Source organism: Lampris incognitus, chromosome 7, assembly GCF_029633865.1.
Source record: "Lampris incognitus isolate fLamInc1 chromosome 7, fLamInc1.hap2, whole genome shotgun sequence".
Lineage (NCBI taxonomy): Eukaryota > Metazoa > Chordata > Actinopteri > Lampriformes > Lampridae > Lampris > Lampris incognitus.
This window is the reverse complement of record NC_079217.1, coordinates 61,464,928-61,489,806: the sequence shown is the minus strand read 5'-3', so window position 1 is coordinate 61,489,806 and position 24,879 is coordinate 61,464,928. Positions and strand designations below refer to the sequence as shown.

Genomic DNA, 24,879 nt, shown 5'->3' with positions numbered 1-24,879 from the left:
TGGAATAGGCTCCAGCATCCCCGTGACCCTGAGAGCAGGACAAGTGGCTCAGATAATGGATGGATGCTATAGGTAGCCAACAGTCATAATAACATAAGCTAATGTTGAGTCTCATAGAGATAATTTGAATGCGATGGCGAACTTCCAACAAGTTCATTTGGTCATCCATAACTTATCTAGCTGACTAGCAAAAAAACTGATAGGCTACAATGTTATTTGTTGCACGTCACCTACCAGGGCCAGTCACACTCAGTCTCAACCAACTACTACTAGCAACATCACTGACGTGTCAGTTAACTTCATAAGAAATTCTACTGGGAGCTACCTGCACTTTTTGTTGTAAGATAATGTTGAAAAGTTATCTTATACTTAAACATATGCTTAAAGGCATTTCAAAACAGTTTTATGCGGGAATTTGTGTTATTCTAAATTTTGACACCAAAATTTTCATTTTTACTGCAAATGTACATCGGTTTCAAATATCAGTATCTATGCTGATATTTACTCATTTACTTTGATTACTAATGGTATCAGTATCGGGCCGATACCGATTATTAGTAATCAAGGAGACCGATACAGCTTTTTCAGGGCTGATACTATTGGCCCTAAAAAAAAACCCATATCGGTCGACCCTTAATTGTTATTACTTGTAGTAGACATCATAATATCTCTGATCTATCTCTGATCACTGTTGTGTATTTTTTGATGTGTCAGCTCTTCCTGTACAACAGAAGAGCACTCGAATGCTCAAAAAACACTTCATTGATAGTAACACAATTGAAACCTTTCAGAAACCGTAAATGAGTTGTCGCCGTTCATGTCATCACAAACTGAGGATCTTGTGAACGACTTCAACTCAAAATATGGAATATCTTTGACAACATTGCACCTGTTAAAACTAAAAACATAGAAAAACAAAAAGCCTCCTGGAGAAATGGTGTGGTTATTAGGCAGCTTAAGAGAGACTGTCGCCAAGCAGAACGACAGTGGAGGAAGACTAAGAAATTTACAAGGACAGACTGAACAAGTACTGCAAAAAAATAAACAGGCAAGACAGTCTTTTTTCTCTAAAATCATTAATGAAAATATGAACAATAGTAAAGGGCTTTTCTCCACTATTGACTGACTTATTAATCCACCATCTCCAAACCCATCAGAGATGCTGTCCACTGAAATATGTGAGCAATTCGCCACATTCTTCAATAACAAAATTATTGCCATTAGACAGAACATTAGTGCCTCAAGATCCAGTAATGAACCTACCCTCCAGTTCTCCAGAAATATCACTGGCGCCATGTCTCACTTTGACACTCAAGACCTTAAAAGTCTACACAATATTGTTAGGCAGCTCAGGTTGCCCACCTGCTGCTTGGATCCTCTCCCTACCAAATGTAAAAAAAATTTTGTAATTGCTTAGCACATGACGTTTTAGAAATTATTAACTACTCTCTTCAGGCAGGTATATTTCCTGCAGCACTTAAGACAGCTGTCGTTAAACCACTTCTGAAGAAGAGTAATCTTGATGCGACAGTTATTGCCAACTACAGGCCCACCTCCAACTTACCATTCCTCAGCAAAATCCTTGAAAAAACAGTTTATTCTCAAGTTAATAAGTATTTAATATCTAACAACCTTCTAGGCATCTGTCAATCGGGTTTTTGATCTCACCATAGCACAGAACCGGCACTTATCAAAGTTGTGAACGATCTGCATATGAACACAGATTCTAATAAATTGTCTGTTCTTGTGCTCCTGGATCTCAGTGCTGCTTTCGACACTGTTGATCATGATATCTTGCTAGAGAGATTAGAAAAATGGGTCGGCCCGGTTCTCAACTAGTTTAGAACATACCTTCAGGACAGGCAGTTCTTTGTGTCTATTGGAGACTTTGCCTCAGAAAAAGTGGATATAATGTGTGGGCTACCCCAAGGTTCGATTCTTGGACCACTACTATTCAATCTCTATATGCTCCCACTTGCACATGTTATACAGCAACACAAAATAAATTATCATAATTATGCAGATGATTCACAACTGTACATATCCCTATCTTCTGATGACCTAGCTCCCATACGTTCCCTAATTCAGAGTATTGACGATATTACTTTATGGATGTCAGATAACTTTTTACAACTGAACAAAGACAAGACAGAAATACTTATTTTTGGTGCAAAGACTCAGAGACAGAGAATTGCAGCTCATCTCAGCTCTCTGTCTCTGGAGTGCAAAGGTGAAGCTAGAAATCTTAGTGTAATGATGGACAGTGATCTAAATTTCAAGAGCCACATCAATCATCTCACAAGATCAGCCTTCTACCATCTTAAAAACATTTCAAAACTAAGGGGCTTTCTATCAATATCAGACTGTGAGAAATTAATCCACGCTTTTATAACAAGTAGACTAGATTACTGCAATGGACTATTCACCGGCCTCCCAAAATCAGTTGTGCACCAACTACAATTAATTCAAAATGCGGCAGCACGTGTTCTCACCAGAACTAAAAAGTATGAGCACATTACACCTGATCTTAGATCTCTGCATTGGCTCCCCGTTAAGACTAGAATTGATTTTAAAATTCTTTTAATTGTAGACAAAGCGCTAAATGGCCTTGCACCACACTATATAAAAGATATGTTAATTTCTTATAAACCAGCAAGAACTCTCAGGTCCAATGGCAGTGAATGAGAACATTCACAGACAACGGCAGGGGTCTTTTAACCAGCCCTGGTGCTAAGTCTAGAAGAGGGGAAGCTGCATTTTCTATTTACCCCCCAAGTAGATGGAACGCCCTGCCTGAGGACCTGAGAGAGGCCTCCACACTGGACACATTTAAAAGCAGGTTAAAAACCTTACTTTTCAAAACAGCCTACAGCTAAATTCGTAGTGTGTGTGTGTGTTTTATATAGTTTGCTATTTTTATATATTCTGCTCTGTTGTTACTTTTAATTAATCAGTGTTTACTTGTTTGTTTTTTTCTAGAATTTGCCTGTACTTTTATTTATTTTTTGTGAGGGGGGGAGATTTTATTGATTTCATTGTTTGATTGTGTGAAGCACTTTGTGTTACATTTGTTTGTAAGAAAAGTGCTATACAAATAAAATCTGATTGATTGAGCAGTAGTAACTGCAGTAGTAGCAGAGTCAATAATATTACCCTTGTTATTAGTTGTTTACTGATATCTATTAGTGTAAATTACATATTTTTTGTTAATGTTGTTGTTATTGGTATCAGGGCAGCTGAGGTAGCTGCACTTTTGTTGTTTAATATCGCCTATGGTAGTAGTAGTAGTAGTGGTAAATAGTCGTAACTCTTATTAATGTTAATTAATGTTAATTAAGTGTTAAGATTAAAAGAATTTTAACAGATAATGCATTAACTGTTAATCTCATTTTTGTTTATCTCACTTTTGTTGATGTCAACACTGTGTCTTGCAGTACCTGGAGTTGAGATGGTCTTGGCAACCTCTGACCTCTGTGGAGGAAGGATGGCCTCCATCCAGGAGCTGCTGGACTATCTGGTTGACATCGAGGATCCTTCCCATCAGGCTGTTCATTTCCTGGTCAAGGCTCTCGAACCTACACCAAGGGCATCATGGGAACAGAGTTGGACAAAGTCAGTTGATACGATATCATGCAATAGAGATAAACTGAACTCTGTGACATGGGGGTTATGAGAGGATGCCATCTTTATTATTTGGGTGTGAGAGTGTTAGATGGGATTCTTATGTCTGATTTCATGTCTTAATGTGTGACAAGCTACTTGTCTGTCAGTCTCACTCAGTCTTGGTGCATGTTTGGTGTGTTCAACAGTAAATTCTGCAGTAGGGCTGAACAACATCTAGTTTCAGAATCATCATTCCAATATAAATGTGAAATGGTCACATTGCAAAGGACGAAATGATAGGCAAATTGGGCTCATCAGTCATATTAGGCTAAAACTCTTAGAACTATTATCACCACCCCTTTTTTTCTTAATTATACTTGGCCACTTACCCATTCTTCCGAGACATCCCAGTCGCTGCTCCACCCCCTCTGCCGAGCCGGGGAGGGCTGCAGACTACCACACACTTCCTCCGATGAATGTGGAGTCGCCAGCCACCTCTTTTCACCTGACAGTGAGGAGTTTCACCAGAGGGATGTAGTACGTGGGAGGATCACGCTATTCCCCCCAGTTCCCCCTTCTCCCCAAACAGGTACCCCGACGGACCAGAGGAGGCGGTATTGCAGCGACAAGGACAAATACCCACCCACAGACACGGCCAATTGTGTCTGTAGGGATGCTTGACCAAGCCGGAGGTAACACGGGGGGGTAACCAGCAATCCTCATGGTGGTAGGCAACGGAATAGACCGCCATGCCGCTCAGATGCCCCCACTAAAACTATTATTTGACAGGAAATGAAATCAAGCAAGGTCCACTGTTTTACGACTAAAGAAAATGATTTTGGTGTACCTGACAAAAAAGTAATTGAGTCGGATTTAATGACTACTTGGACATGTCTTTCCTCCTCCAAAACAATTCTAATCATCGCTAGAGTGATAAATTGTTTTGCAAATGTTGCTTTGCAAGTTTAAAGTTTCATTTATCTGGTGAAATCACATAACTCCTTTTCATTCTTTAATGTTGCAATGTATATCATAAAAACAAAATTATTTTAATGTTGATTTTTTTTTTCCAATATCGTTCAGCAGCTATTTTGTGGTACAGATGGGCCTGGTGGAACGAGGCAGTAATGGCCCATGAGATGTCTGGGATAACTCCCACTTTTGGACATGAACATTGACCTCTTTAGTGTGATTTTTTTTTCAAGGAATCAGGCGTGTCTAGTTCGATTCTTCAGGTTTCTTTGCACTAGCCCACTGGCATTCACAACAGCCTGTATGCACACACATACCAATGACTGAACAGGCAACTTTCTACTTAGCTTCTTTAACTTTAATAATATTCTCTAAGCTGCTCATGATACTCTACAATATCCATCTCCTCATTGCTCTACCCATTTCTTGCCTCTCTCTTTTCTCTCTTCTCTCTAACGTACCGATGCGCCACCACCTCCACGTCCTCCAGCCTCTCGGGGATCTCCATCTTGTCCAACCACTGCTCCTTTTCGTCAATCCACAGCTCGCAGGCGTTCACCTCGCTGAACATGTGGTAGACGGCCAGTGCGTCGTGGAGCCACTGCTGCCTGAGCACAGCCACCTCCGCTACCTCGGTGTACAGCTGCTCCGTCTCCCCCATACGCACCTGCACCTCCTACAAGGAACAGAGGAGAGGAGAGGATGGAGAAAATCCAGAGAAAAGAACTGAAGAGAGGACTTGGTCAATCTAAAATGAATCAAGTAACAAACAACTGAACTGAACAAAGTGCTTTCCCAAAATATCACAAAACCCCCACTCCCCCTCTGCGGTTCACTTACTTCCTGTTCACGGTATGGCAGCGGCAGTGCCACCATGTGCTTGCGCAGCGCCACTACATGCAGACGGTGTTTATCTATGGCCTCCCGGACACCCCGGTGCTTCTTCAGCAGTGACTGGGTGGAGTACTCGTCATGCCCAAAATCTTCACTGGACACCAGGCGGTAAGCGTCCTGCAGCCAGGCCAGCAGGTCGTCCATCTCTGTGGAGAACTGGAAGAAGTTGAGCGCCTCCTGCAGGTGGCCAAGGCGCTGGGCAGCCTGGTCCTCCAAACTCTTCCACTCCCCCTTCACCTCCATGATGTGCTCCTGGATGCCGGCCGTGCCAAAGCTCTTCTCACTCAGGATCTGTTTCCCTCTTTTTATGGTGTTCTAAGAAGGGGACGGGCAAAGGAAGAGAGGGCCAATCAAAATCGTCTAACACAGAGTTTAGGGGTACTACCAGTGAGGTTAACTTTAACTTAAGAACTATTTATAGTTCAGCCTGATCAGTCTTTCCGCTAACATCCATCAGCCCTCCACTTTGATTTTTGGATGTTGTTAATAATGATAATAATATGGAGGTGGAAAACCAGGAGATAAATGTGCTTTTACATGCAGTTGTGGGCTTTGTCGCCTCATCTTTTTCCAATGGAGGATCATGTGTTTGTTGAAAATTCAGTAAACAGCAATACAGTGGTCCAGTCCCTGTATAACTGCTGCAGCAGACAGGCACAGCGACATTAAAATGGCGTTTACTGCATTTCTGACAAACCCGTTATCCTCCTTTATAAACAGATGATGTGACGGCTGGAGTAAGAATGTCCTATCACGTTGCAATGACAACTGAGCCAGCGACGGGATCAAAATTCAGTAAAATGTAAGTCTCGGCAACAACCGTAACAAAGACAGGTTACTCATCACTCAATGTATAATCCAAAAGTTGTTGTGACTGACCATCAAATGTAATTATTATCAAAAGTTGTTTTTAACTTCTGCCTACTCCTTTTCGAACTGCCGAGATTTAGAACAAATGTTTGATGATGATATTGCTTGCTCGTTTTGATTTTTTTCGCTTTTGTTTTCTTTTATTATAATTTTTTTTTAAAACGTTTGAAATAAACAAAATAAACAAAAAAGTGGCAACAATCATAACTTGCCAAGCTATAAACTGACCTGAAGGGCTGCAGGCTTCAAACCAAGTACTGTTCAGAACATCCGATAGAGTCAAGTAAACAGGATCGTTTATTTGTCGTTTCATTTCATGCACTTGCGTACATGAAATGAAGCGAAATATCGTTTCCCCCAGCCCACAGCAGTGCAACACAAAAGACAAAAACACATATCCAGACTACAAGAACACATACATCCAAAAAAAAAAAAAATTTTTTTTTTCACTGTCCAAGATAGAATAACATTGTAAACCTCCTTTCAGATGTTTGGATTGGGGAGTTCGGCCTTTTTTTAAATTTCTGATATCTACACCCACTTGCCGCAGTGATCGGCCAGGTGTGCTCAGATGTGATTATAGACAGGCTTTCAAGTGGTCTGCAAATTCTACTCTATTCATTCTTCACACAACCACTTCCATCGCCGTGTTGACTGCTGACTGTTCACCATGGACAGCTCTGAGGAAGAACTCTCGGAGTGTCCGCCTTTATCCGCATGTTTGACTCTTTGCGTCGCAATTAGAAAAAGTTCTTGTATATGACCCCGTCCTTCTCTATGACAGGCAGCTTCTCGGTCCATCTTCCAGTTCAGCCATTTGTAGAAGATACAAATGACTCATCGTCCCACCTGATGTGGTGGGACGATGGGATGTACAAAGTAGTTAATTTGAAGCATGCAGAAACCTTACACTGGATCTAAGCGGCTCTGTGCATAACTGTAGTCCACTGACTTCCGGTTTCTACTGCAGCAGCCATACCCGTTTCCTGTTTGTTGGCATGTGCTATTGGCATGCCAACAAACAGGAACGTCCACGATTATGAGGATGAGCGGACGGATGTAATTTTATGTACAACGTGAAACTTTTCACCCGTTTGCTGGTAGGTGCAGATGAACGTTTGTTGACAATTCTGTGCATGTGGTTGACATTTACCCATGGTAAATCTTGCAGGCATCGCCAAAAATATGCCATTGTCAATAGCACACGCCAACAAACAGGAAGTTGGTATGACCGCTGCAGTAGAAACCGGAAGTCAGTGGACTACAGTTATGCACAGAGTGGATTGCACTTGATTTGCTGCAAAACTAGATGGCAGTGTCACGAATGCTACAATGTAGCACGAGTGATAAATCAGGTACCAAAGTAATTGTGTTTATGTTCTCTCACATTCACTGGTAACTGTAATGAAGAGAAGGTTTGCGATGGAAATGGCTTTTGCTTGATGAGCAAAAAGGCCTAATTTTGTTGCCATTATTGAGAAGGAGAAAATGATGTTGGTAGAAGAGATACTTTGTGAGGTCACTTAACATGTTGAGGTGGAGGGATGGGGGAATTTGCTGTGCTTGTTCACCAAACGCGAAAGGTGGATGAACCGCTGGGTGCCGGCACCGGAAACAGGTAGTTAGTAAACGGCCCAAGCAAACCAGTCACGGTCCTTGCTGTGTCCTCATAGCATGCATAACCTCAATGGCCAGGTACATTTCTGAGCAGGTGACTGTATGCTATGCCGTAGCCATCTTTATTGTTATGAAGACACTGCTGGGACCTACGTTGGAGCCCCATCGTCACAGAACCAAAAATAAGGAGTTAGACTTACTCTGATGCCTTTTTAATGCAGGGAACAACTAAAGTAGACATGCATCCATACATATGCACAAACACACAGGTAGCCACACACATGCACATATACAGAGGCACACACACCTGTAGCAGCGATCGGTGAGCCAGCAACTCTCCAGCCAGGGTCTTGTGTTTCTGCAGGAGCTTCAAGACACTGCTCAGGTCCTTCCCGTAACCCTGAGCTGCCAGGATGGAGCTCTTCTCCCTGATCCAGGCCTCCGACTCCTCCAGCTCCTAAAGCCATAACACATCAAGAAAGACGAGGCTTGTTTTAGGCAAGTGTGAATGCAAACTGAGGGGGAAGTGTAAACGCAAAACTGTTGGCTTCAGAAAGGCTCCTCAGACATCTGCGGGTGACACCATGTCCGTATTTTATACAGTCAACGGTTCTGATCAAATAATCAGACCACAGATGTGAATACAGTCTTGGACAGGGGTGAGATGCTTCTATTTGTTTACACCAATGAGAAGTCTTGCAACAGAGTGCAGAGACAAAAGCACGATTAACATTCTCAAGGTCACCGAAGGACAAAAAAACGACTCGATTTTTAATATGGTTCTCAAATGGATGAAACTCCAAACGAACAACTCTTCACCTCTTCCAAGTAAAGACATTTGATGGTACGGCTGCTTGACTTACCATCAAATATGGTAACCAAGCAGAGGGTTTCCCGTATACCAACAAAAGGATGAAACGAAGCAGAACAGGAGAAACAACTCAAATGAAAGAATAGAAGAAATACAAAAAAGAGGAGTAAAAATTAGAGACAAAGGAAGAACAGTTAAGACAGGATCAAAAAGAAAAGAACGTGAAAGAAAATAAAGTTACAAGAAAAAAGAAAAGAATGAGGGGAAGTTAAGAGGACGCCAAACAAGAAAGCAGGTAAAATCTTCAGAAAAAATAGACTCCTAACCCCCCCCCCCCCCCCCCAAAAAAAACCTAACTCTATCGAGTCCATTCAGTCTAGCACAAGTCACCATACTCCTTTTTAGAAGGTCGGGGCAGAATCAGCAAAATGAACCAGCGACATGTTATTAGTGATTCACTGGCGTTAACCCATGATGCCAAGATGATTCACGAGTCTCATTAAACACTCATTACACTTGGTTTTTCTCCAAGACTCCTTCACCAGCATTCGTAAATCATTCATGAACTCTGTATGCAGGGACAGAATTGTGTGTAAGACCATTTCATGGCCCAATGTGAGTAACACAACATTGTATAAGGAACAAAATTATATCGGGATAACACTGCTAGTCTCAACTGCTGGTTTTGTCCATGTAACATGCCGCAAAACCCTGAAGGACTTCAGCACAAATTGTCGCCAGTTGGTACAACTGAGTTCTTCCTATTTTTTCTCCCTGTTAAAGGTTTTTTTTTTTTTAGGGAGTTGTTCCTTATTCGATGAGAGGGGTCTAAGGACAGGATTTTGTGTTGCTGTAAAGCCCACTGAGGCAAATTTGTGATATCGGCTATACAAATAAAATTGACTTGACTTGACTTTAACAGACAGGTCATTTCAAAATAAGGGTCCTCAGCTTGAGAACATTTGGGCATTCTTGGCCAGGAAAATTTAAGAGTTATAATTACATTAAAAGTTCCCATATTAGATTTTTCCAAACTGTGGCAAATACGTCATTTGGTCTTTTGTTAAATACTGAAAATGTGCCCAACAAATGTGCTACAACACACCCTGATGTAGAGATGACTACTTAATGCCGGATCGGCACAGAAAAATAATTGGCATTGGCATCACGAGCCACATTCTTGTTGGTGTCAATTAAAAATAAACTCGGGTCAATTAAAAATCTTATTTGAATCATTGGGTAAAATGATGGCCGATGATTTGCAAAGCACAATAGAGCGGCCCAGGGTGCCGAGAGAGGAGGTGTGATATTGTATGAGGAAGTCGGGAGTGGCAGAGAAGTATGTAGGGGTGGTGCAGGATATGTACGAAGGAAGTTTGACAGTGGTGAGGTGTGTGATTGGAATGACAGATGGGTTCAAGGTGGAGGTGGGATTACATCAAGGATCGGCTCTGAGCCCTTTTTGCAGTGGTGATGGACAGGTTGACGGACAAGATCAGGCAGGAGTCTCCATGGACGATGATGTTCACAGATGACATTGTGAACTGTAGCGAGAGTAGGGTGCGGGTTGAGGAGAGCCTGGAGAGGTGGAGGTATGCACTGGAGAGAAGAGGAATGAAAGTCAGTAGGAGCAAGACGGAATACCTATGCGTGAATGAGAGGGAGGACAGTGGAATGGTGAGGATGCAAGGAGTGGAGGTGACGAAGGCATAAGAGTTTAAATACTTGGGGTCAACTGTCCAAAGTAACGGGGAGTGCAGAAGAGAGGTGAAGAAGAGAGTGCAGGCAGGGTGGAGTGTTGGGAGTGATTTGTGACAGAAGGGTACCAGCAAGAGTTAAAGGGAAAGTTTACAAGATGGTAGTGAGACCAGCTATGTTATATGGTTTGGAGACAGTGGCACTGACGAAAAGACAGGAGGTGGAGCTGGAGGTGGTGGAGTTGAAGATGATAAGATTTTAATTGGGAGTAATGAAGAAGGACAGGATTAGGAACGAGTATATTAGAGGGACAGCTCAGGTTGGACAGTTTGGAGACAAAGCTAGAGACAAGATTGAGATGGCTTGGACATGTGTGGAGGAGAGATGCTGGGTATATTGGGAGAAGGATGCTGAATATGGAGCTGCCAGGGAAGAGGAGAAGAGGAAGACCAAAGAGGAGGTTTATGGATGTGGTGAGGGAGGACATGCAGATGGTTGGTGTGACAGAGGAAGACGCAGAAGACAGGAAGAAATGGAAACGGATGATCTGCTGCGGCGACCCCTAACGGGAGCAGCTGAAAGTGGTAGTAGTAGAATAGAGCAGCCCAGTCATTGTGAAGTAACATACAGGTGGCGGATGGCTCACTGTCTCAAACCCAATTCTAACTTTTCATTTGAAAAAAACCAAGTCATCTCATATAAGGTCTGTGACTAACACAGGGAAAAGCCACCGATCCATTTTTTTCCCTATGATTTAAATGCTATCTTTTGATGTCACATGAATTCTGAAGAAGTAATTAACTCACAAGGAAGCTATTTCTGATGAGATGCTAACTGTTGGGAATTTAACCGTAACTTGCCGATACAGCGGCCCAACAAGCCAGCAATTTGCAACAATGCTGTTGTCCATCCATCCATTTTCCGAACCACTTATCCTGCTCTCAGGGTCACGGGATGCTGGAGCCTCTCCCAGCAGTCATTGGGCGGCAGGTGGGGAGACACCCTGGACAGGCCACCAGATTATTGCACAGGGCCGATACACACACACACATACACACCCACACACATTCATACCTAGGGACAATTTAGTACAGCCGATTCACCTGACCTACATGTCTTTGGACTGTGGAAGGAAACAGGAGCTCCCGGAGGAAACCCACGCAGAGAACATGCAAACTCCACACAGGACAACCTGGGACGACCCCCAAGGTTGGACTACCCCGGGGCTCAGACCCAGGACCTTCCTGCTGTGAGGCGACCGCGCTAACCTCTGCGCCACCGTGCCGCCCTGTGAGTAAATTACTTTTTCAAAATTCACAAGAGTGCAATCATAAGACAGCATTTGACTCAATAGAAGAAAATCAGTAGATGACTTATATTTGAGGAGATTTAGTTTGTTCAACTGGGAAACTATAATGGGGACTTTGGCATGTGACCCATCCGTCATTTTGTAGCTTTATCCTAAAAAGTGAAGATGTGGCTGGGCCAGTCTCAAGGAAGGCCAACAGGCAGTAATACCAGTTGTTATATGTGGAGAACGGAGGTGACACAGGTGTAAACACAGAACAACTGCGACAATTCTCAGTGGTGTCTGGTGTCTGATGAGGCTAACCCTACCTGAAAGAAGGCCCATAGCTGTCTAGACTCCTCCAGCTCCGAACGTCTCTTGGCTGCCAGCTGTTTGAGCTCCTCCAGACAGGAAGAGACGTGGTTGACACGGTTACAGATCACCTGCGGGTCACATGGCTGGTAACCTAGAAGACGTGTGGATGAAAAAGTTGGCAAAGAAAAAAAAACAAACTCAGCAGTGAACAGCAGCTGAGTCATCGTAGTACTGCAGTATTTCCTCTGAATGAGTTCACAGCTTGAGAACAAACGCCGGATTGACTTTCCACACGTTCCCAGTTATCTGGAGACATCGTCCACCTGTCTCATGACCTTCTCCTTCATAAGCGAGAGGGACAGAAATGACCCGGATTCACCTTGCTTGCCTGTGTATTTTTCATAGAACAAAATAAAGCGGTCCTACTACTGTGTACAGTCAGTTTATAGCTGTACAGAGATCACATGATGGAGAAAGGGTGGGGTGGGTAAAGGTACAACTATTAAATACCATCAATGCAACTGAATCTTGGACTACACGATAACTGAGCGATACCACACGTTAATGAGGTGTGTGTTTTGTGTGTGTTAACGTCTACCTTCGATGGTGGTGAATTTGAGTGCGGCGGCATTAAGTGTCTCCACCCTCTCTGCCTGCACGGTGATGTCAGCTTCCTGCAGGCTGTGCTTCTGTAGCAGGTCATCCACCTCCAATAGGTGCTTCCCAAAGTCCTTGGAAAGCAGCTGGACCTGGAGAGGACGGACAGACAGACAGACAGACAAAGTGGAAGACATGACGGGAGGAGGAGGGAACAGAACTTGGTATTTTAAATCAGCAGCTACTTTTACTGTTTTCGACCTGTTTCTCTTCTTTCTTCTTTCCAGCTTAAACACAACACGCATCTCCTGTCTATCTTACTTGGCCCCTCATCTCTCTCTCTCCTCCCCTCTTTTTTTCTGTCTTCCTCTTTCTTCTTTTTAAATGAAACAAAACAATACAGACCCATCGTCCTTCTCCTGTCTGTCTGTCTGTCCGTCCCAACATTATTATGATAATAATAATAATAATCATTACATTTGTATATCCATCCATACCTATCCATCTATCAAGGAATTATTCCATTAATCAATTATTCTGTCTATAAATTTTCTCTCTCTCTCTCTCTCTCTCTCTCTCTCTCTCTCTCTCTCTCTCTCTCTCTCTCTCTCTCTCTCTCTCTCTCTCTCTCTCTCACACACACACACACACACACACACACACACACACAGACTGTTAACCCAGTACCTGTGTGTCCTCCATCCAGTCTATCATGTAGACCATGTCCTGAAAGGTCTTCTGCAGCGCCAGGTTTTTCTCCAGCCGGGCCTTCCTGCCAACCACCAGCTCCTTCAGCAGGCTCCACTGGCCCAGGATATTCTCCTTGCGTGCTGAGATGCGGCGGATGTCGTAGTATCCTTCCGCCTCCATCTCGCTGGCCAGCTCCACCACCACGCTGATGCGCTCCTCGTACGAGGTGATGTCTGCCTCGATGGCCTCGTGCTTCTTCATGGCCGCCTCCACCGCCGGCAGGTCGTAGCCGAAGTTGTCCTGGAGACGGGAGAGAGGAGGAAAGAGAGGGAGGGGAGGGGAGGGGAGGAGAGGAGGAAAGGGAGAGGGATGTCACAGAAGAAGAAAAGGAAAAGAAAAGATTTTTCTTTCACATTGTCGAGTTTGGTTATGTCATTTGGATGTGCATGTTTTGACTGTGTTTCAGGAATAAGCACTGTAGTATTTCATGGCAGTAAGCGCCACTGAATTGAACTGCATTGCACCTTGCTTACTTAAACACAATGCCTGTTGGTGTCCACTATCAAGCCCTTTTCTACTTGCTCTTACCAGTATATTTTGCCTGTTTTCTGATACGTGTCATTGTAAACCTACTTTGTACTACTGACTGTCCTACTCACTTCCTCCTGATAATCTAAATGTACGACACATGACATGATTACGATGTAGTGGATATACCACTACTACTACAACTACTACTTTATGTAGTAATACTATGATAAGATTACATTGTAGCAAATTCACTACTACTACCACTTCACAGAGTACTACATAGTATGACTATTAATCAAATACACTACTACTTCCTCTTGTACTACTATGACATGATTACAATGTAGCAAATTCACGAATACGACTACTACCTCATATAGTACTTCATGTGACTATTACTCGAATGTACTAATTTTACTACTACATGTTGTACTATTGTGATCTGATAACTATATAGCAAATGTACTGCCATTACTAGTTCCTATTACACTACCATGACATAACTGATGTGTACCAAATTTACCAGTACTTCATACAGTACTATTATGATATAATTACTATGTAGCAAATTTACTACTGCATTACATAATAGCAGTAGTCACAGTTTCACCGGATCAAAAATAATATCTGTTCATCAAATGATTCATTGGTTCAACCCCACCCCATTTAAGAAGAAGGCTTGTGGGCGCCCCACTGCGGGGAGGTCTGGACTCCGGCCTCTAACCTGTGACACCAGCCGCTGGTTCTCGTTGAGCCAGGCCTGCCTCATGGTGGTCTTGTGGTCGAAGCGCTGAGCCAGCAGCTCCAGTTTCTCCTGACGAATCAGCTCCTTACGCAGAGACACGCCTCTCTCATGCTCCGCCTTCTCCAGCCTCTCCCAGGCCTGGCGGGGAGATGGGGAAGGTTATATGGACATGCTGATTAATAATCTTATCACGCCATTTCGATGAAAGCTACAACAATTTGTTGTCTTCCATACTACAGAAAGAGGCAACTGAGACAACACTAAAGGAAGTTACCGTTACTCAAACGATGATTTCTTTTTAGCTGAATTTCAAATTTACACTGTCGGTGTAATGATGTCCAAGGTCAAAATTGGATTTTAATCGGATTTAAGGTCGTGATTTGATAGTACATGCCATCTAAACACCTTAATCGAACGATCTCAAACAAATTAACATATAAATGGACACCAGCAGGATGCCATTAACAGAGCCAGAGTCTTCTTCAGCCATTGACACTGCTTTGTGTTCATCCTCAACACAGTTTGTGTTCGTCTTCATCACAGTTCATTCAGAGAATCGGTTGCGCACATTCACCAAAAAGTCACCGGCATCTGACTTCCTCAATTTGTCTGAATGCTCTATTTTCAGTCAACTGCAGGAACGGTTAATTTAAATAATTATCTAACTTTCTAACCACAGTTTTACCATGGGTTTATTTTTTTTCTTGTGCCATTTGATAGCCACACGCGCACACACACACACACACACACACACACACACACACACACACTGTGAACGAGTGAAACAGGAGGAAATTGTTATTGATGTTGACAGCTTGTTCATACAGTAGATATACCTGTAAAATTACACAATAACAATGATGATGGTGACAATAACAATGCTCTGTATCTGATTCAGCACGTGCCAAAAGAGCTGAACAACCAGTATTTCAAGCGAATGTTTCAAACAGCCGAGGTAAAACTCAAGAGTTGCGATTCATTCCTTGATCACCTTGTTGATGTCAGAGATGAGCTTCCCGTCATGAGGCACGTAAGGCTTCTGGTTGTTGGCCCTCAGTTTGCTTTGGACAGTGAAGAGGAGCACCTCCAGATTCCCCTTCTCCTGGAACCTGGAGAGAGAGAGAGAGAGAGAGAGCGCAAGAGAGAGAGCGAGAGAGACAGAGAAATCAGAAAGATAAACCATGATTATAAAAAAAACCCAACACTGAGCCCATTCTACCAGTTTATGCTCTGGGACCAACAACCATGTCTTATATTGTCATAAACTCCGCTCGTTGTTAAATTAAATTGTTTTGATTTTTCGTTATATTGACATTCACTATACTGGTGATATTTGCAGGATTTTCTGAATCCTGTTCTTTTTTTTTTAAACAAAACCACAAAACAGTCACATGAAAAAAGCCATAAATCAAAACACAATAAGAAATAAAGTTTTTTTTTAGGGAGTTTTTCCTTATCCGATGTGAGGGTGTAATGACAGGATGTCGTGTTGCTGTAAAGCCCCATGAGGCAAATTTGTAACGTGTGATATTGGGCTATATACAAATAAAACTGACTTGACAATACAGACACGGCATAGCAATGCAACGCAACACGGAAATGAAGCAGCAAATCAGACATAATACAAAGAAATAGAACACAAAATAAAAATATGCAAACAAATAAGGAGAGCGAAACAAAAAAGACAGCAGCAGGATCAGAAAAAAACTCACTCATTCGTTGTTTGCTAAAGTTTAGTATTATATTCATGTCAGTATAGGTCCTCATCCTGTCACTCCAACATGGACAATTTGAATTGCAATTTAAAGAGGGAGTGATAGAGAAAGCAAAAAAACAAAAACAAAAAACAAAAACATGACTTCATGTGCAGGGTTGGTGACCAGAGAAATCATAAATCAGAATACGTGTCTAATCAACTGGACTTTGACTCAATGCTTTATCACAGTGTGTGTGTGTGTGTGTGTGTGTGTGTGTGTGTGTGTGTGTGTGTGTGTGTGTGTGCGCACACATCAGCAGTTTAAATCTTACACATTGCACGGCTTGTGTGTGTTGCATGCGTGCATTAATGTATAGCTGCATGCTCACTGCGCCCTTCTTTCTTTTGTGTTTTTGCTTTTGTGTGTCTGTGTATACCTATGTGTGTGTGTGTGTGTGTGTGTGTGTGTGTGTGTGCACAGCACATGGACACATAGCTCTCCTGTCTTACCAGACTATTGTATACAATGTAACACAAGCAGCAGAAACACCATTTTCAAACCTCATAAAAGATCAGATTATAAACCAGATTATACTATGTAACAGATTAAATTACATTCGAGCAAGTTACTTCCTATTAAATAAGATAAGAATGGATTACATTAGGTCATTCTAATTGGACCACAATATTTTAATTAGACTAAATTATGAAACATTATATGACATTTGGCTTGGTCGGGCATCCCTACAGACACAATTGGCAGTGTCTGCGGGTGGGAAGCCGGATGCGGGTGCGCGTCCGGGGGTACTGGACTAGCGCCTCCTCTGGCTGAGCGTGATCCTCCCAAGTGCTACGTCCCCTTGGCGAAACTCCTCACTGTCAGGTGAAAAGAAGCGGCTGGCGACTCCACATGTATCGGAGGAGATATGTGGTAGTCTGCAGCCCTCCCCGGATCGGCAGAGGGGGTGGAGCAGTGACTGGGACGGCTCGGAAGAGTGGGGTAATTTGGAGAAAAGGTGGGGGTATATGATATTTTAGTAATCTTTCTAAGTGCACAGGACAGAACGACAGATAGGTATAACCTGATGACCTACTTGATGGGTTTCTCTATGGTGCAGTAGGTGGTGAAGGCCTGTAGCTGCTGCTGTACACCAGTCAGCGAGTTGGCGAACTTCTGGTTGCTGATGACGGAGATGGTCTTCTCGATCCACTCCAACAGGTCTGAGGCCAGAGCATCGTAACGGTTAACAATCTTCTCCGCCTCAATACAATTATCTAGTACCTGGAGGGGGTGGGGGGGCAGGACAGAGAGGCAGAATGAGAAAGACAGAGAGACAGACAGACAGATAAAGGGTGAGGAAGGTTGAGAGACGGAATGAGAGAGAGAGAGTGTGTGTGTATGAGAGAGAGGGAGAGATGGAGATCAGGAGGAGAGTGGGGGAGTCAGCGAGTGAGAAGGCAAGGCAAGTTTATTTGTATTGCGTGTTTCACACACGAAGGTGATTCAAAGTGCTTCATATGTATGAGACATAAAAAGATGTTAAACAAGAAATACAGAATGAGACTAAATGAAATTTTAAAAAAGAAGTTAAAAAATAAGAAATGTAGAGGAATAAAACAGCCAGGACTGGTCAAACAAATACAAGGCTAACTGCATGGAGACAGAGCTTCCCAATAAAACACACTGGAATCCGGATCACAAGTGAAGCAATGAGTTTTTCCAAGAAAAATCACTGAAACACTTCAAAAATAACATTTACGTACGCCTTCATTTCTTGCAGGTTGTGGGTCTGCAAAACACAAAATAACTTCGCAAATCAAATGACAAAACAGTTTCTTCTGAGAGAAGGGTTGATTAAGTATAAGGAAAAGAAAAGGCTAATGCAAGAAATCTGTGTGTGTGTGTGTGTGTGTGTGTAGGAGTTGGGTACCTTGCCGACCCTTTTGCCCTCCACGATGAGGGCCTTCATCTTGGAGAAGTAATGGTAATAGGAGACCACATAGGTAATAATGGACTTCTCGTCTGGGTTCTCCGTATTTACATCTAAACAAGGAAGTAGAGGAGTGAACCACAAGGAGGCATAACACGAGAGAGGTCAAATTCCCCCCACAATTCTTATGTGTCCGCGCAGAGGGCTTCGTTTAAATCTAAACCGACGGGAATCAAATGGACTGCAATTTACCAGTTTTCAAGCACCAAGTCAGACCTGGTATGCCGTATAACACGGAAGACCAACAGAAGACCAACCAATCCTTAAATGACTTTGGCGTGCCAAGTCAAAAGCGTCTGTGCTGAATGAAACCGCACGTTTACTTTGAGAAAAATGCTTCAATATTATTTTGCCTTAAAAGAGGCAAAAAGATCAACCTGTCATGTTTCATGTCTGGATGTTAGGGTACGGGTAAGAGTCAGGCATGTAGTTCTGATGGTTAAGGTTCGGGTTAGGGGATAGGGAATGAATGTAGTCAATGAGGGGTCCCCACAAGTATAGAAAAACCGGTGCAGTTTCCTGATGGAGCCGTGGTGAGAGACCTCTGGGACGGACAAGCCCGTAGATGGCGAGCACTGAACATGAAACAGTTGCGGTTTATTAACCTTAAGAGACGTCTCACCTTCGGGGTCCAGGAGTTTGGTAAGGCCCAGGTTCTGTTCGGCGATGTTGAAGGCTTGCTGGAGGTTGTGAGTGGCATTGGACCGCGTCAGCTTGTGGAACTCTATCAAGTCCGGTCTGAATGGGACGAAAGAGGACGGGGACAGTTCACATCAGGTTTACAATAGCTCATTAATTTTACTGTATGGTATCTGTCAGATTAAACCAGATTTGGTGACAACCAAATTCCACTCCTGTCATTAATTTGTGTGTGTGTGTGTGTGTGTGTGTGTGTGTACCCTCATGTACCCTCATTAGGACATGATTCGGAGGCAGTAAATCTTAGCATTTGTGAAACTATAACCAGCAGATGTTTGGCATTTTCACTTGATAAGTATCTAAAAATCAAAATCATAATCGAGTTCTGTCGCCCGATTAATCAATTAAGGTGACCACATTAAGAATTTAATTGATTGCACAGATCGGGGTCATCGTCATTAGACGGGCTACTTCGGAAAACGGGCTGCTAAATCTGCTAAACATTACAGTAAATGTAATGTTTAATGTTACAGACAGTAAACATTAACATAAATGTTATAGATATGTTTTTGTCTAATGCCATAAATAATGTTAAATTGTAATAATAATAATAGTGTTATAAATAATGTTAAAATGTAATAATAGCAGTGGTAATAATAATAATGTTATAAATAATGTTAAAATGTAATAATAGCAGTGGTAATAATAATAATAATAACAATAGTGTTATAAATAATGTTAAAATGTAATAATAGTAGTGGTAATAATAATAATAATAATAATAATAATGTTAAAATGTTGGTTAAAGTGTTGGGAGTGTGTGCATGAAATCAGATGAAACTTTCATGACACCCATCGATAATGGACCGATCCATCAGCAGTGTACAGCTAATCAAACAGAAGCAGATGGTACTGGGGGTAATGATGTGAATTAAAAATCACTCAGACATCAATAAAACAAAGAAATATTAACATATTGTTTGTACCTGTGTCTGTGTATGAGGGCGTTGAAGGCCAGGCCGTCTCTCCAGCAGGTGGTGAAGTTCTGGATGTTGACCTCGGGGTACCTGGACCAAAGCAAGAGGACAGGCTTATTATTTTCTTTGTGGAATTGTCAGCTTTTGTCACAGCGGGAGCAGGAATTGAGAACCCAAATGCAGACGTGGTAACAGGTGAAACAAATGGTTTAATTCAAAAAACATGAGGGTATCAGGAACACATGTGAAGAGGACATGGTACAGACAAACAAACTACACAGAAACTTGACTGAGTAATCAACAACAGGTTTGAGGCAAATGGGTAACAGAGGAAAACTGAACAGGACTCAGAACTGGTATGGGGTTGTCAGAGCAGGACAAGACATGAGATATAGAAACCAGGGCTGGGGTGGCCAGAACCCCCTGTTGAATCCTATGCATTGGCTGTCCATCATTCTGTTTTTAAACCAATTCTTGCAGATCAAGTTGTTCCCATCTTGATTAAACGCCACTGAAAAGAATTGAATTTAAAAGCGATTAAATCAATCTGTAAGCCAAACAGAAACACAATAAGCCCAGAGTGTTTCAACAGGGAGCATCAACCCTGTCAGTAAGACCTGGTACATTCTTACAGGTACAATCAAAATGTTTCTCCAGCAACCAATCTCAGTGACCAGAAGGAGTTGCCACAACATCGACAAATATATGCCCCCAGTGATGGCTGGTGGCGATACTGGGTGGGTGGGCTAACAGATGCATTACACCCATCAATAGTTCACGCTACAGCAGCATCACATCCGAGATACCAAGCTACAGCAACGACACTATATACCTTGTTTTAACAAGTGCTCTACAACACTATAGATCAGTACCCATAAAAATGGTCCGATGCCTAACTCTACGCCTCTAACGCTAAGCCATTAGCCCTAATTGTTAACCACATGCTATCAATACTAGCCGAATACATAATAGCCTTTTATTTGGTTTAACGCTCAGTTGATGAACTCGGTCTGGCTAGTAAAGTCATGTTAAGTGTGTGCCTTGGCTGCTGTGCATAGCCATGGAGCACAAGGTTTTTTAATTATTTATTGTATTTGTATTTCTATTATTATTTTTTTTCTTTATCTTGTTGAGATACAGAACTGTTGATAGAGACAACGGTTGGAAGTTCGTTTTCACTATATAACTGCTTAGATACATAAGTAGCGAGATACCAAGTTTAAATTCATTTTTCTTCATCCTTCTCAATTTTCCATAAAGACAGAGCTTGAAGTGCAGGATTTAAGCACAAAGCGAATAGCAGTAAAAGGGGACAGGTCGACAGGTTTACAGGTACATGGGATTTGAGTATCCCCCCCCATTTTTTTGTTTTCCTCCCCCCTTCTCGTCGCTTTCTTATTACCTTCTTTTCCCCATTCGTGTGCTCTTTCAAACAGGACATCACCTTTGGGCTACCAAATGTGGTTTGCTTCTCCCTTTTTATTTCTTTTCTTAGACTGTTATGGTAGGTCAATCCAATAAGGTGATTGTTTACCCTACTAAGTTCATATCCTGGGATGTAAAAGGGATCAATAGCCCAGTGAAAAGACATAGTTATGTATGTCTCATTTGCAGCAATTGAAGGTAGACGTAGCATTTTTACGAGAAACTCATCTTTGTAATGCTAATATTTCTGGTCTTAATTGAAATTGGGTTGGTCAAGTATACCATTCCAAATTTAATGCAAAAGCCAGAGGGGCAGCCATATTAATAAACAAAGACATTTCTTTTCGTTCCAAAGAGGTAATTAGTGATCCAAATGGGGCGATATATTATTGTTGTTGGGCAACTCATTGCCAGTCCTGTTATTTTAGTGAACTTATATGCCCCTAACTGCGATGACAGTAATTTTTTTGAGAAATTATTTTTGACAAAACCTAAGCTCGACAGTGGATTTCTCATAATGGGAGGTGATTTCAATCTTGTGCTAGATGTAACCTTAGATAGGTCATCAAACACTCCCCAGAATCTCTCTAGGTCAGCTGGAGTTGTGAGTGACTTCATGAATCAATGTGGTCTTTCAGATATTTGGAGGTTTAAGTTTCCCCACACCAGAGCTTATTCCTGTTTTTCTAATGTGCACCATACCTATACCCGTAAAGACTATTTCCTACTCGATAACAGACTGCTGCCTAAGGTTAAAACTTGCTCATATAATAGTATTATTATATCTGATCATAGTGCCATCATATTTGATTTGGATCTTCCCAATCGTCCTCCCCCAAATAGAATCTGGAGACTTAACCCTCATCTATTATTGAACAAAAAATTTGTGGACTTCATTTCAGCCCAAATACAATTTTTCCTAGAGACAAACACTTCCCCGGAGATCTCACAAGCCACAGTATGGGAGACTCTTAAAGTGTACCTCCAAGGGCAAATCATAGCTTATTCTTCTACAATTAAAAAAAAAAACTTAAAATTAAATGAGATTTCTCAACAAATCCTGAATATTGACTCAAAATGTGCTCAATTCCCGACCCCAGATCTATATAAGGAACGTTTGAAACCGCAAACTGAATTTAATCTTTTATCCACTGATGAGGCAACACGTCTCCTTTTGAAATCCAGACACAAAGTCTATGAATTTGGAGATAAAGCGAGTAGATTATTGGCTTTGCAAGCCTGTCGAGCAGCTGCTACCCGCTCAATCACAAAGATTCAGTCACATACAGGAGAGATGCTGACAGATCATGATGACATAAAGCTTTTTAGCAATTTTACTCTAGCCTCTACGCATCAGAATGTAGTGATGACCTTGCTCCCCTACATGCCTTCTCTGAAAACTTGACTATTCCCACTGTATCAGAATAACAAAATACCAAGATGAGTGTGGACATTTCGATCTCTTAAATAATTACGGCAATTAAATCTATGCAAAATAGCAAGTCGCCCAATCCTGATGGGTTTACGGCTGAATTTTATAAAAAGTTTGCCCTCCAATTGGCACCAATTCTTCAAGATATGTTTATAGAGGCACTCTCCTCAGGCATTCTTCCTATGACTTTGAGACAGGCTTCTATATCCCTGCTGGCAAAGAAAGATCCATCATTATGTGCATCATATCGTCCTATTTCTTTGCTAAATGTAGATTTTAAGGTACTATTAAGCGCCTGGGGAGTGTGATTCCAAATATCGTTTCACCTGATCAAACAGGATTTATTCAAGGCCGGCACTCTTACTCAAATCTAAGAAAACTATTCAATGTGGTCCACTCAGACCGGTCAAAATGCCCAGAAGTAGTGATTTCACTTGATGCTGAGCAGGCCTTTGATGGGGTCGAGTGGAAATATCTATTTTTCACCCTACAAAAATTTGGATTTAAAGACGAATACATTGCTTTATTCCTCTCCCCTTGCAACAGTAATCTCTAATAACACTCAGTCTGATTGCTTTCCCCTTGGAAGGGGGACAAGACAATGGTGCCCTCTCTCCCCCCTATTGTTTGCATTAGCACTGCGACACTGTAAGGACTTTAAAGGCATACACCGAGGTGGGCTAGAGTTTAAAGTTTCTCTCTATGCAGATGATCTGCTTCTGTATGTCTCTGGTCCAGCTTTATCACTCCCCTGCATTCTAGACATCCTGAATCAATTTGGAAAAATCTCAGGGTATAAGATAAATTTGCAAAAAAAAAAAGTGAACTCTTCCCTTTATACGCTGAAGCAGATGCACTTCCTCCTAGCCTTTCCCCCTTTAAACGGGTCCAAGATGATTTTAAACACTTGGGAATTGAGGTCAATCACTCCTTTCCAGCTACTTTTACAAAAAACTTCACTGCTCCTTTTAATATGTGTAACAGGCTATGAATCGCTGGTCCTCTTTATCATTATCATTAATAGGGCGCATTAACCTAATTAAAATGATAGTATTACCAAAGTTTTTATATCTCTTCCAAAACATCCCCATCCTAATTAAAAAATCTTTTTTTAAAACCCTTGATATAAGTATCATCTCATTCATATGGGGGAATAAGTCTAGCCGAATCAGGAAAAACCCATCTTCAAAGACCAAAGCACTCAGGAGGCCTGGCTTTGCCTAATTTCCTTTTTTATTATTGGGCATGCAGTATTCAGAAAATAATTCACTGGTTTGAAGAAAAACCAACTCCAGGAGAGGCAGACTGGGAGTTCTCATCATACCAACACCATTTGGGCTCAGTGGTTGGTGCAGCTTTGCTCCTTCTTAGCAATAACCTGTCTGCGACACTGTAGCTTTTTATCCATAGAGATAACATTATATTTAAAATGTTGATTCTGTGCATTTATCCCTATTAAGTAATTGCGTTTGCCACGCTCCGCCAGGAGTGAGGGGTGGGTAATAAACTGCATTGTATCAGATTCATCGCCAGTGCACGGACACCGTATAACCAAACATTTGTCCTGCTAAAGTTACATGCCTAATGTGGGCTTTTGAAGTAAAACAGTCCTACATGGATTACCATCCGTTATCTGCACATCTACGCTAAAGGATACTATGAATGGCCTTCATGGGCTTCTTCTGAATTTACTGCCATGTCTCTCAGGAGGTGAGCTAGGCTAGCAAGCGCCAGAGCAACGAAATACGCCCGGCGAGATTTTGCGTCACTTCCGTCCGTGGCTGTACCCCATGTAGCCACAACCCTGGATGCCCAAATGATTGGCAAGTCAAGGGGGCGTGTCACGCCGCCTGTCACTCACGCAATACGAAGATGATTGAAAGTTGATGCTACTGTGTTTGGGCTGTAAAAAAAAAAAGCCAACCCTTGTGTTATTATCCTGCGTTTCTGTTGTGACTATTTGGTGCCTGTGTTTCTGTTGTGACTATTTGGTGCTGTTGCTGCTCTAGGTTCCATCAAAATTGAAAACAATTTGTTCTGACTTTTTTTTAACAATAATTTTCTCATCATTATTGTAAACAATAGAGA

General features: G+C 42.1%; 1 protein-coding gene across 2 annotated transcripts in view; it reads right to left on the bottom strand.

Moving 5' to 3' along the window:
* Positions 1–24,879, bottom strand: part of LOC130115453 (spectrin beta chain, non-erythrocytic 4-like) — a 161,919-nt gene that overhangs the window by 119,822 nt on the left and 17,218 nt on the right. For both annotated transcript variants that reach the window (XM_056283117.1, XM_056283118.1), the window contains exons 5-17: positions 19,944–20,024; positions 18,941–19,056; positions 18,259–18,371; positions 17,422–17,609; positions 15,623–15,740; positions 14,611–14,769; positions 13,353–13,655; positions 12,667–12,817; positions 12,083–12,219; positions 8,264–8,413; positions 5,416–5,784; positions 5,037–5,251; positions 3,438–3,575 (exon numbers count right to left, since the gene is read on the bottom strand). In XM_056283117.1, coding sequence (XP_056139092.1) covers positions 3,438–3,575; positions 5,037–5,251; positions 5,416–5,784; positions 8,264–8,413; positions 12,083–12,219; positions 12,667–12,817; positions 13,353–13,655; positions 14,611–14,769; positions 15,623–15,740; positions 17,422–17,609; positions 18,259–18,371; positions 18,941–19,056; positions 19,944–20,024 — 2,238 coding nt within the window. The remainder of the gene's footprint in view (positions 1–3,437; positions 3,576–5,036; positions 5,252–5,415; positions 5,785–8,263; positions 8,414–12,082; positions 12,220–12,666; positions 12,818–13,352; positions 13,656–14,610; positions 14,770–15,622; positions 15,741–17,421; positions 17,610–18,258; positions 18,372–18,940; positions 19,057–19,943; positions 20,025–24,879) is intronic.